General features: G+C 43.5%; 1 protein-coding gene across 21 annotated transcripts in view; it reads left to right on the forward strand.

Moving 5' to 3' along the window:
* The window catches only part of LOC135515570 (TBC1 domain family member 15-like), a 91186-nt gene extending 77867 nt beyond the window's left edge, over positions 1–13319 (forward strand). The window contains exons 16-18 of one of the 21 annotated variants that reach the window (XR_010451818.1): positions 7470–7556; positions 8454–10715; positions 10810–13319. Coding sequence is in view for 1 of the 21 variants with exons in the window: in XM_064939190.1 (XP_064795262.1) it covers positions 7470–7556; positions 8454–8678 (312 nt within the window). In the remaining 20 variants the exon portion in view is untranslated. Of the gene's footprint in view, positions 1–7469; positions 7557–8453 lie in introns of all 21 variants that reach the window. The other 20 variants (XR_010451819.1, XR_010451826.1, XR_010451821.1 and 17 more) reach the window with 20 other exon arrangements.
* Positions 13320–13557: the final 238 nt, after the last annotated feature.

Here is a 13557-nt window from a genome sequence, read left to right on the forward strand (position 1 = left end):
ATGCCTCCAACATGTTGTTTAAAGTACCATCTTTCCTTTTCATCTGATCCATTAACCAATAAAGCAGCTCACCCAACTATGGTGTTTAAAGTGGCTCCCAGACCCAACCCATCTGCATGTCTACAGTGGAATCTAGTCCTTCTCTCTCATTCGCTCCACTTCCTCTGTCATCTTCAAGCTCTCACATTATGCAACTGGACCTCACGTCACGGGAGAACTGTCAACCCACTGAGGAGAGACATGACGATCTTTACCGCTGCAGGTGCTGTAAGGAGTACTGTGGACCAGAACAACACTGTCCCAACACACCCCCGCCCCCCCCCTGCTACAGAGACATGACGATCTTTACCGCTGCAGGTGCTGTAAGGAGTACTGTGAACCAGAACAACCTCACAACCTAACAACCTCACAACCAAACAACCTCACAACCTCACAGGTTTCTGGAAAGTTGACAATAGTGTCCAAAATGCCAACACGATCTCTGCTACTCTCACCATGATCTGGGTCTGTGTAATAGTCTCTATATTGGGCACAGTCAGCTGTCCTCCCTCTCCTACGAGCCATCTCCTGTAACAACATACACAGTCTCTGTGGATGATCCCATTCTATCACCCCCATCACCTTCCCTCTCACTTAACAGTCTACAGTTAGCTGTCCTCCTTCACCTACGAGCCATCTCCTGTAACAACATACACATCACCTTCCCTCCCACTTAACAGTCTACAGTTAGCTGTCCTCCCTCTCCTACGAGCCATCTCCTGTAACAACATACACATCACCTTCCCTCCCACTAAACAGTCTACAGTTAGCTGTCCTCCCTCTCCTACGAGCCATCTCCTGTAACAACATACACATCACCTTCCCTCTCACTTAACAGTCTACAGTTAGCTGTCCTCCCTCTCCTACGAGCCATCTCCTGTAACAACATACACATCACCTTCCCTCCCACTTAAGTCTACAGTTAGCTGTCCTCCTTCACCTACGAGCCATCTCCTGTAACAACATACACATCACCTTCCCTCTCACTTAACAGTCTACAGTCAGCTGTCCTCCTTCACCTACGAGCCATCTCCTGTAACAACATACACATCACCTTCCCTCTCACTTAACAGTCTACAGTTAGCTGTCCTCCTTCACCTACGAGCCATCTCCTGTAACAACATACACATCACCTTCCCTCTCACTTAACAGTCTACAGTTAGCTGTCCTCCCTCTCCTACGAGCCATCTCCTGTAACAACATACACATCACCTTCCCTCTCACTTAACAGTCTACAGTTAGCTGTCCTCCCTCTCCTACGAGCCATCTCCTGTAACAACATACACAGTCTCTGTGGATGATCCCATTCTATCACCTCCATCACCTTCCCTCCCACTTAAGTCTGATGTCAACATTCTCTGTCTCAATCACAGGCCCCATGTGTACCTCACTTCCTGCTACAGATACATTTACACAGATATCCTTCCATCTAACCCGTAACACACTAGTCACTACTCCTAATGCACTTCTACAGTTATAAACATACTGAAACATTTCTAAATCACTTAGTCAGTATACCTCAGTCCCTCCTCCTCCTGAGTGTGTGTGTGTGTGTGTGCGTGCGTCCGTGTTAGTCAATATACATCAGTCTCTCCTCCTCCTGTGTGTGTGTGTGTGTGTGTGTGTGTGTGTGTGTGTGTGTGTGTGTGTGTGTGTGTGTGCGTGCGTGCTAGTCAATATACATCAGTCCCTCCTCCTCCTGTGTGTGTGTGTAGTCAATATACATCAGTCCCTCCTCCGGAACAATGATCAGTCTTATGTTCCACGACACCTAAAAACCTGTTGACTTGATCAGGGAAGAGAGAAAGAAGACTGTTTAATAATTCACACCACCCTTGATGCTACTCGGACTGGGGTACAGAACCGTCCATCCGGTACGTTCTATGGCCTTGTGATGCTGGTCTCCATGCCATCTCCTTCACGTTCATCCTTGGGTGTTATCGCAAGACACAGACTATGAACCTTGTGTGCAACTAATTATACCGTATCGTCCAGCAATCTGAATGTATGATGCGATTTAACATTAATATTCTGATGACATGGTAAAACAGAAGAGAACAGAAATGGTTGACCTGAGCTATCATCCAGTGAGATCTCCAATAACCTCCCTCTTGGAGGACACTTAAAGATAAGGTTTCTAGAGCCTTCCTGGGCCTAATACATTTTAAAGAAAAGGTTTCTAGAGCCTTCCTGGGCCTAATACATTTTAAAGATAAGGTTTCTAGAGCCTTCCTGGGGCCTAATACATTTTAAAGATAAGGGTTCTAGAGCCTTCCTGGGCCTAATACATTTTAAAGATAAGGTTTCTAGAGCCTTCCTGGGCCTAATACATTTTAAAGATAAGGGTTCTAGAGCCTTCCTGGGGGCCTAATACATTTTAAAGATAAGGGTTCTAGAGCCTTCCTGGGCCTAATACATTTTAAAGATAAGGGTTCTAGAGCCTTCCTGGGCCTAATACATTTTAAAGATAAGGGTTCTAGGGCCTTCCTGGGCCTAATACATTTTAAAGATAAGGGTTCTAGAGCCTTCCTGGGGCCTAATACATTTTAGCAGTGTCCCCATGCCTCCAGTTTGAGAGCGACTCTCTCTCGCTGAATCATAACTAAAACATTTTTATAAATTATCCGACCCAAATTTAGAATGACAGTCCTTAGTGCTTTACTTTGTCTTCTCAGACTAGCACACATCATCCCGGTTAGAATGTACATTTATAAATGGGATCTTTTTATTGCCGGTAATAACTCTTCTCATTACAGCCTCCCTTTGTCCCTGTTTTCCTGTTGCGAGTGGCCTGGTAATGACAGATCGGTATCTCAATGCGTACTTAGTCTAAATTGTTGACAGTGTGTAGACCTCCGTTCTCCCGGCACTTATAATTCTAGCGTCTTCTTCAGATGGCGATGCAGTTCATCTTCCCAACGCCACTTGCCTGTCACAATGTCCCGATTTCAATGTAAAGTAATGTTTTTCCCACAATTACAAGTCTCTCACCTGAGCCGCTATTTTTGTATTTGTAATTTGACCTTTATTTAACTCGGCAAGTCAGTTAAGAAAAAAATTATTATTTTCAATGACGGTCTAGGAACAGTGGGTTATAACTGCCTGTTTAGGGGCAGAATGACAGATTTGTACCTTGTCAGTTCAGGGGTTTGAACTTGCAACCTTCCGGTTACTAGTTCAACGCTCTAACCACTAGGCTACCCTGTCTGGTCAATTTCTCCCATCAGCACGCTAGAAGTTTCTCTCTCCATGCTGACTCCACATGCGCGGTCTCAGCGCCCCTGCCGCCCGCACCCAGGTTTGGCTCGGACACAGATAAGTGTTAAAGGTCACCGTCACTTTGAACGCCTTTTGTCGCTCTTTCTGCAGCCGGTCTGGGAGGGTTTTAAGGTTCACACACACTGTTTGTGGCCAAATGATTCCTACGTTAAGACACCATCTGACGTCCCCTTCCATGATAACCTAAAGAGAGGACAGATCAGAACAACAGTTTTAGTTTGTTTCTGTTTCAGGAAATCCAGACAAGATTTGACTATATGACAAATGATTACATTGCCAATTTTCTTAATAATAGCATTTTCTCTAGGATAAATAACACAACAACATACATACAACAACATACTGTTACTGTTGAAAAGGTTTTTCCTACTTAGTTCATACTCCCTTATTTTACTGGCTACCGCTCTGAAGAGTTGCCAGGTCAGGGAGTTGGCACCCTAACCCATCGGGGGGAATCCCAACACTCCCTTATTGTACTGGCTACCTCTCTGAAGAGTTGCCAGGTCAGGGAGTTGGCACCCTAACCCATCGGGGGGAACCCAACACTCCCTTATTGTACTGGCTACCTCTCTGAAGAGTTGCCAGGTCAGAGAGTTGACACCCTAACTCATCGGGGGGAACCCCAACACTCCCTTATTTTACTGGCTACCTCTCTGAAGAGTTGCCAGGTCAGGGAGTTAGCACCCTAACCCATCGGGGGGAACCCAACACTCCCTTATTTTACTGGCTACCTCTCTGAAGAGTTGCCAGGTCAGGGAGTTAGCACCCTAACCCATCGGGGGGAACCCCAACACTCCCTTATTTTACTGGCTACCTCTCTGAAGAGTTGCCAGGTCAGGGAGTTGACACCCTAACCCATCGGGGGGAACCCCAACACTCCCTTATTTTACTGGCTACCTCTCTGAAGAGTTGCCAGGCCAGGGAGTTAGCATCCTAACTCATCGGGGGGAACCCCAACACTCCCTTATTTTACTGGCTACCTCTCTGAAGAGTTGCCAGGTCAGGGAGTTAGCACCCTAACTCATCGGGGGGAACCCCAACACTCCCTTATTTTACTGGCTACCTCTCTGAAGAGTTGCCAGGTCAGGGAGTTAGCACCCTAACTCATCGGGGGGAACCCCAACACTCCCTTATTTTACTGGCTGCCTCTCTGAAGAGTTGCCAGGTCAGAGAGTTGACACCCTAACCCATCGGGGGGAATCCCAACACTCCCTTATTTTACTGGCTACCTCTCTGAAGAGTTGCCAGGTCAGGGAGTTAGCACCCTAACCCATCAGGGGGAACCCCAACACTCCCTTATTGTACTGGCTACCTCTCTGAAGAGTTGCCAGGTCAGGGAGTTGACACCCTAACCCATCGGGGGGAACCCCAACACTCCCTTATTTTACTGGCTACCTCTCTGAAGAGTTGCCAGGTCAGGGAGTTAGCACCCTAACTCATCGGGGGGAACCCCAACACTCCAGTAGACCCATTCTGGTGAAGTTGGTATCGAAACAAAGACACTAATGAAATCAGCAATACACACGTCACACTCCATTTCATGAAATCAGCAATACACACATCACACTCCATTTGGGGTAACTGTCAACCCTCATTAACATATATATTTTATTTTATTATATTTTTCTTTCTATATGCAGACTGAACAAAATACATGTGTATCTTTACCCAGAGACCAGGACCCTGGGGACTGGTCGTTTCCACTTTGAACACATGATTCACATCGTGATTTAAAAAAAAAACACTGCATGTTAACTCAAAAATAAACAAATTCGAATACCCAATCTTCTTAGAATTACAATTCTTGATAATTGTTTATTTTATTTATTTAACCTTTATTTAACCAGGCAAATCATAACTCCTTATGGAAATAATGGTACCTCATTAAGTAATGGGAGAATAGAGACGGGTGTTTCTCATTCATTTTGTAATTAAATCCCACATGTCCCCTTCATTGATCATACACCCCTATGTAAAATGTTCCTGTCCCGCTGCTCGCGAGAGGATTGGTTGTTGCTCTTTTGAAAAAGATGCAAACGCTCGTATAGCGTCATTTCCTCCAACTGCAGCAGGCTTCATTCCTACTTCACACTCATTTTCCAATGTCCGATAGCTCCCTGTTTTTAGATGTGGGACAGTCTGCCTACGCTAAAGTTTTGTTTTTTTTGCTACTCAAAACACCAGTCTGAACGTTAACATTGAGTTCCTCTGTCCAGTGTCTGTGTTCTTTTGCACATCTTAATCTTTGATTTTCATTGGCCATTCTGAGATGTGGCTTTTTCTTTGCAACCCTGCCTAGACGGCCAGCATCCCGATGTCTCCTCTTCACTGTTGATGTTGAGACTGGTGTTTTGCGGGTACTATTTAATGGAGCTGCCAGTTGAGGACTTGTGAGGCGTCTGTTTCTTAAACTACACACTAATGTACTTGTCCTCTTGCTCAGTTTTGCACTGGGGCCTCCAACTCCTCTTTCTATTCTGGTTAGAGCCTGTTTGCGTTGTTCTGTGACGGGAGTAGTACACAGCGTTGTACGAGATCTTCAGTTTCTTGGCAATTTCTCGCATGGAATAGCCTTAATTTCTCAGAACAAGAATAGACTGACGAGTTTCAAAAGAAATTACCATTTTGAGCCTGTAGTTGAACCCACAAATGTTGATGCTCCAGATACTCAACTAGTTTAAAGAAGGCCAGTTTTATTTCTTTTTTAAAATCAGTTCAATAGTTTTCAGCTGTGCTAACATAATTGCAAAAGGGTATTCTAATGATCAATTAGCCTTTTTTTAAATGATAAACTTGGATTAGCTAACACAACGTGCCATTGGGACACAGGACTGATGGTCCCTGATAATGGGCCTAATTTAGATATTCCATAAAAAATCAGCTGTTTCCAGCAACAATAGTCATTTACAACATTAACAGTGTCTACACTGTATTTCTGATCAGTTTGATGTTATTTTAAATGGACAAAACATGTGCTTTTAAAGAAAAAAACAAGGATGTTTTTAAGTGACCCCAAAGTTGTGAACGGTTAGAATATGTTTTACTGATCTGCCCGCAGACCGTCAGTTACCTGTCTCTGCTTTAGCAAGTCACCAATCAAAGAATTTTCTCCCTTCTTTTTTTCTCCCTTCTTCTTTTCTCCCTTCTTCTTTCCTCCCTTCTTCTTTCCTCCCTTCTTCTTTCCTCCCTTCTTCTTTTCTCCCTTCTTCTTTCCTCCCTTCTTTTCTCCCTTCTTCTTTCCTCCCTTCTTCTTTTCTCCCTTCTTCTTTCCTCCCTTCTTTTCTCCCTTCTTCTTTCCTCCCTTCTTCTTTTCTCCCTTCTTCTTTTCTCCCTTCTTTTCTCCCTTCTTCTTTTCTCCCTTCTTTTCTCCCTTCTTTTTCCTCCCTTCTTTCCTCCCTTCTTCTTTCCTCCCTTCTTCTTTCCTCCCTTCTTCTTTTCTCCCTTCTTTCCTCCCTTCTTTTCTCCCTTCTTCTTTCCTCCCTTCTTCTTTCCTCCCTTCTTCTTTCCTCCCTTCTTCTTTTCTCCCTTCTTCTTTCCTCCCTTCTTCTTTTCTCCCTTCTTCTTTCCTCCCTTCTTTTCTCCCTTCTTCTTTCCTCCCTTCTTTCCTCCCTTCTTTTCTCCCTTCTTCTTTCCTCCCTTCTTCTTTCCTCCCTTCTTCTTTCCTCCCTTCTTCTTTCCTCCCTTCTTCTTTTCTCCCTTCTTCTTTTCTCCCTTCTTCTTTTCTCCCTTCTTCTTTCCTCCCTTCTTCTTTTCTCCCTTCTTCTTTTCTCCCTTCTTTTCTCCCTTCTTCTTTTCTCCCTTCTTCTCTCCTCCCTTCTTCTCTTCTCCCTTCTTCTTTCCTCCCTTCTTCTTTCCTCCCTTCTTCTTTTCTCCCTTCTTCTTTCCTCCCTTCTTCTTTTCTCCCTTCTTCTTTTCTCCCTTCTTTCCTCCCTTCTTCTTTCCTCCCTTCTTCTTTCCTCCCTTCTTCTTTCCTCCCTTCTTCTTTTCTCCCTTCTTCTTTTCTCCCTTCTTTCCTCCCTTCTTCTTTTCTCCCTTCTTCTTTTCTCCCTTCTTCTTTTCTCCCTTCTTCTTTTCTCCCTTCTTCTTTCCTCCCTTCTTCTTTTCTCCCTTCTTCTTCTTTCCTCCCTTCTTCTTTTCTCCCTTCCTTCCAGCTCATAAATGAACTGTCGATGAAACTGGACATCGTGGCCATCCTCAACAAAGCTGAAGCTATATGCCTGCAGCTGAAGAGTTGTAAGGTATGTATCCATAGATAGATGTCCTATCTTCAGAACGTTTGTGCTTCCAGTATATTCTGAAATATACAATGCATGGGTTTTAAGAACCCATCCGGCTCGAAGGACCATGGTAAATAATGGAGGGTTTGCCGAGTGTGGAGAGGGAAAGGAAGTGGGATACAATTGGTTTGTGCTGTTTCCAGTAGAAGGGTGTGAAGGGGGTTTTCAACACAACCCTCGTTAACTTGTTTGTTTAGTCCGACAATATGTTCACAGAATTTACCCAACAGTGGTAGAAACACACAGGGGATATGAATGAATGCAGTTGAATCTAACCCGCATTCAAAAAAAACTGTAACATATGTTTTTAATATTTATTTTGATTTATTTTATTAAAAAAATAAGAAAACTGTGTAGGATTTCCCCAACTTGGTGGTATAACTATATTCCCAAGATGTGTGAATAAATGCAGTTGAAACTAAACCTCATTAAAACTGTGTTTTTAATAGTTTCCTCTGATGATATCCTTGTAGGGTGTGTCCAACTCCGTGGCAGAACATTAGATACCTTCAGAATGTTTGTTCCTGTATTCTGAAACACTTACTGAACTTGCTACTCTTTTTTTTCAAATGGCTTTTTACTGCTGTTTTATTTCTTCACACACACACACACACACACACACACACACACACACACACACACACACACACACACACACACACACCTTTTTTCTCCCGCACCATTGGTTAGAGTAGACATTTCACTGTAAGGTCAACACCTGTTGTATTCGGCGCACGTGACAAATAAACTTTGATTTGATTCGATTGTACCTATATTCATAGCTAACACTCTTCAACACCTTGTTATTGACCTATGGTTCTAACCAGATCGTTAACCTGATGTTTATTATCTGTGTAGGATTTGCCCAACTCCGTGGTTGAGATGCTTGGATTCAACAGCACAGACACTGAGTCATCATCCCAGTCAGAAGACACTGAGAGAACGGACAGACCGGACTCTCCCGAACCTTCGACACCGTCAGACGACCAGCAGGACTTAGTCTCTGAGCACAACCCCGGCGGCAACAGCAGACACTTACGGGACGCGGCGCGTGACGTTTACAAATTAGCCTACATATCGTAGCCAGCCTGGCTAACAGTCGTCTCTCGTCCAGTGAGAGATTTGGTTCTGGTGGTTGAGACGAGGCTCACAGCCTAGTGGAAAAGGTGGATTGCCTCTCTCCCACCTCACAGACCGAGGAGAGATAGGAAACGGCTTCTCAGGGCAGTATCTTTCTAATAGAGCCCAAGAGGTATTCATTTAAAGGAAGTTTTTCAAATCAAATAATTTTTTGTAATGATTCTCTGTCTGTTAATCGTCAAATTTTTCTTGTTCGATGGTGGTCTTTGAGTTTTTAGGATATTGTTCCTTATTACCCCTGGACTCCAAGGTATTTAGTGTTCATCAGATTGCTCCTTATTGCCCCTGACTCCCAGGTATTTAGTGTTCAGCAGATTGCTCCTTATTGCCCCTGACTCCAAGGTATTTATTGTTCAGCAGATTGTCCCTTATTGCCCCTGACTCCCAGGTATTTAGTGTTCAGCAGATTGTCCCTGACTCCAAGGTATTTAGTGTTCAGCAGATTGCTCCTTATTGCCCCTGACTCCCAGGTATTTAGTGTTCAGCAGATTGTTCCTGACTCCCAGGTATTTAGTGTTCAGCAGATTGTTCCTTATTGCCCCTGACTCCCAGGTATTTAGTGTTCAGCAGATTGCTCCTTATTGCCCCTGACTCCCAGGTATTTAGTGTTCAGCAGATTGTTCCTGACTCCAAGGTATTTAGTGTTCAGCAGATTGTCCCTTATTGCCCCTGACTCCCAGGTATTTAGTGTTCAGCAGATTGTTCCTGACTCCAAGGTATTTAGTGTTCAGCAGATTGTCCCTTATTGCCCCTGACTCCCAGGTATTTAGTGTTCAGCAGATTGTTCCTGACTCCAAGGTATTTAGTGTTCAGCAGATTGTCCCTTATTGCCCCTGACTCCCAGGTATTTAGTGTTCAGCAGATTGCTCCTTATTGCCCCTGACTCCCAGGTATTTAGTGTTCAGCAGATTGTCCCTTATTGCCCCTGACTCCCAGGTATTTAGTGTTCAGCAGATTGTCCCTTATTGCCCCTGACTCCCAGGTATTTAGTGTTCAGCAGATTGCTCCTTATTGCCCCTGACTCCCAGGTATTTAGTGTTCAGCAGATTGTTCCTGACTCCAAGGTATTTAGTGTTCAGCAGATTGTCCCTTATTGCCCCTGACTCCCAGGTATTTAGTGTTCAGCAGATTGTCCCTTATTGCCCCTGACTCCCAGGTATTTAGTGTTCAGCAGATTGTTCCTGACTCCAAGGTATTTAGTGTTCAGCAGATTGCTCCTTATTGCCCCTGACTCCCAGGTATTTAGTGTTCAGCAGATTGTTCCTGACTCCAAGGTATTTAGTGTTCAGCAGATTGTCCCTTATTGCCCCTGACTCCCAGGTATTTAGTGTTCAGCAGATTGTTCCTGACTCCAAGGTATTTAGTGTTCAGCAGATTGCTCCTTATTGCCCCTGACTCCCAGGTATTTAGTGTTCAGCAGATTGTCCCTTATTGCCCCTGACTCCCAGGTATTTAGTGTTCAGCAGATTGCTCCTTATTGCCCCTGACTCCCAGGTATTTAGTGTTCAGCAGATTGTTCCTGACTCCAAGGTATTTAGTGTTCAGCAGATTGTCCCTTATTGCCCCTGACTCCCAGGTATTTAGTGTTCAGCAGATTGTTCCTGACTCCAAGGTATTTAGTGTTCAGCAGATTGTCCCTTATTGCCCCTGACTCCCAGGTATTTAGTGTTCAGCAGATTGTTCTTTATTGCCCCTGACTATAAGGTATTTCGTGTTCAGCAGATTGTCCCTTATTGCCCCTGACTCCCAGGTATTTTGTGTTCAGCAGATTGCTCCTTATTGCCCCCGACTCCCAGGTATTTAGTGTTCAGCAGATTGTCCCTTATTGCCCCTGACTCCCAGGTATTTAGTGTTCAGCAGATTGTCCCTTATTGCCCCTGACTCCAAGGTAATTAGTGTTCAGCAGATTGTTCTTTATTGCCCCTGACTATAAGGTATTTAGTGTTCAGCAGATTGCTCCTTATTGCCCCTGACTCCAAGGTATTTAGTGTTCAGCAGATTGTTCCTTATTGCCCCTGGACTCCTAGGTATTTAGTGTTCAGCAGATTGCTCCTTATTACCCCTGGACTCCTAGGTATTTAGTGTTCAGCAGATTGCTCCTTATTACCTTGTTAATCTTGACTTGACTTGTTAATCGCTCCAGAATCGTGTGAATAGTCAAACATAATGCTGAAGTAGTTGACATTTAAATAGAGGTGGAAGTGCTGAGGAATGGATAAGGTTTTATATAAACAGGGCTTATTATATCTCACTGCAGTATTCAGCTAATAGGAGCCCTGCTGTAGGTGTAATTCAATTAGAACTATTTAATGAAGATGTGGCTGTATTATCTCAAGGCAAGGCCCCTCTCCTCTACCAACTGAAAATGCTTTTCTGCCCTGCAGCCTATTGCCATGGGTTTTACACAGTGTACAAAACATTAAGAACACCTGGTCTTTACATGACATAGACTGACCAGGTGAATCCAGGTGAAAGATATGATCCCTTGTTGATTTCACTTGTTAAATCCTCTTCAATCAGTGTAGATGAAGGGGAGGAGACAGGTTAAATAAGGGTTTTTAAGCCTTGAGACATGGATTGTGTGCCATTCAGATGGTGAAGGGTCAAGGCAAAATATTTAAGTGCCTTTGAACGGGGTATGGTAGTAGGCGCCAGAACTGCAACGCTGCTGGATTTTTCAACAGTTTCCGTGTGTATTGACAATGGTCCACCATCCAAAGGACATTCAGCCAACTTGAGACAACTGTGGGGAACATTGCAGTCAACATGGACCAGCATCCCTGTGGAACGCTTTCGACACCTTGTAGAGTCCACGCCCCAACGAATTGAGGCTGTTCTGAGGGCGAAAGGGGATTGCAATTCAATGTTAAGAAAGTGTTCCTAATGTTTTGTCCACTCAGTGGTTTTCTATCCCGCTGCCTTTCCTGACATGTGATTTGGTAAGACATGATTTAGGAACAGTGCCTGTCCAGGGGCAGAACGACAGATTTGTACCTTGTCAGCTCGGGGATTTGAACTTGCAACCTTTTGGTTACCAGTCCAACGCTCTAACCACTAGGCTACCCTGCCGCCCCATGTCATTCTGTTTTTGAATCCATATTGTTAATCGCACTAGACTGTGTGGGTTGGCATGGTGATAATGTATGTACAAGTAGTTAGCTGTCTGTTCCTCTGGACTGGAGGGTTCCCAGAAGTTACTTCAACAAACACCCAACCTTACAGCAACGTTTTTTTTTTAAATGATGTAGAGTTCATGCTTAGCCAACCATGAGGCCTTTGTCAACATATACAGACAGACTTGCTTCCCATGTACTCCTTTATATAATCTGTTAGCTTCACTCACCTCCCAAAACGTAGTGAATTCTTGGTGTGTTTAAAATGGACACGTCTTACTTCTGTGGGGAAGATTGTAAAGGAGTTGATGTCGTCATTGATTATGTTGGGGAAGATTGTAAAGGAGTTGATGTAGTTATTGATTATGTTGAGGAAGATTGTAAAGGAGTTGATGTAGTTATTGATTATATTGGGGAAGATTGTAAAGGAGTTGATGTAGTCATTGATTATATTGGGGAAGATTGTAAAGGAGTTGATGTAGTCATTGATTATGTTGGGGAAGATTGTAAAGCAGTTGATGTAGTCATTGATTATATTGGGGAAGATTGTAAAGGAGTTGATGTCGTCATTGATTATATTGGGGAAGATTGTAAAGGAGTTGATGTCGTCATTGATTATATTGGGGAAGATTGTAAAGGAGTTGATGTAGTCATTGATTATATTGGGGAAGATTGTAAAGGAGTTGATGTAGTCATTGATTATATTGGGGAAGATTGTAAAGGAGTTGATGTCGTCATTGATTATGTTGGGGAAGTTTGTAAAGGAGTTGATGTCGTCATTGATTATATTGGGGAAGATTGTAAAGGAGTTGATGTAGTCATTGATTATATTGGGGAAGATTGTAAAGGAGTTGATGTCGTCATTGATTGTGTTGGGGAAGATTGTAAAGGAGTTGATGTCGTCATTGATTGTGTTGGGGAAGATTGTAAAGGAGTTGATGTAGTCATTGATTATATTGGGGAAGATTGTAAAGGAGTTGATGTCGTCATTGATTGTGTTGGGGAAGATTGTAAAGGAGTTGATGTCGTCATTGATTATGTTAGGGAAGATTGTAAAGGAGTTGATGTCGTCATTGATTATGTTGGGGAAGATTGTAAAGCAGTTGATGTAGTCATTGATTATGTTGGGGAAGATTGTAAAGGAGTTGATGTCGTCATTGATTGTGTTGGGGAAGATTGTAAAGGAGTTGATGTAGTCATTGATTATGTTGGGGAAGATTGTAAAGGAGTTGATGTCGTCATTGATTATGTTGGGGAAGACTGTAAAGGAGTTGATGTAGTCATTGATTATGTTGCATGATGAAAGTCTCTTCAAGTGATTTATCAGAAACAGCAATGCTGGAAGACTGTTCGTACCTGAATCTTTCTGTGTACAGATTTGTCTATTGCAGCAGTTTGTACTGTATTTATATTTGATACCATCTTTCACAACCAATTATGTTTTGAAATCTTTTAAAGAAGCTGAAATTCATGACTCCTCTTTTGTATTGCTTAATGTGGTAGGAGTATCAGTGTCCCTCTCCCCTCTGTTCAGGTGTCTCTCCCAGTCCTGACAGCCGTCTATGGGAGGATCTCAATGGCCTTTCCTTGATTTCTAGCATCCTCGCTTCCTTCTCAACACGCATTGGATGAAATGGTCAGATGGGGAGGGAACTCTTACCTTCTCATCCAATGGGTTTTAACCTCTTGATACTCCCCATCCCGGATCC

The sequence above is a fragment of the Oncorhynchus masou genome, chromosome 27, assembly GCF_036934945.1.
Source record: "Oncorhynchus masou masou isolate Uvic2021 chromosome 27, UVic_Omas_1.1, whole genome shotgun sequence".
NCBI classification, from domain to species: domain Eukaryota; kingdom Metazoa; phylum Chordata; class Actinopteri; order Salmoniformes; family Salmonidae; genus Oncorhynchus; species Oncorhynchus masou.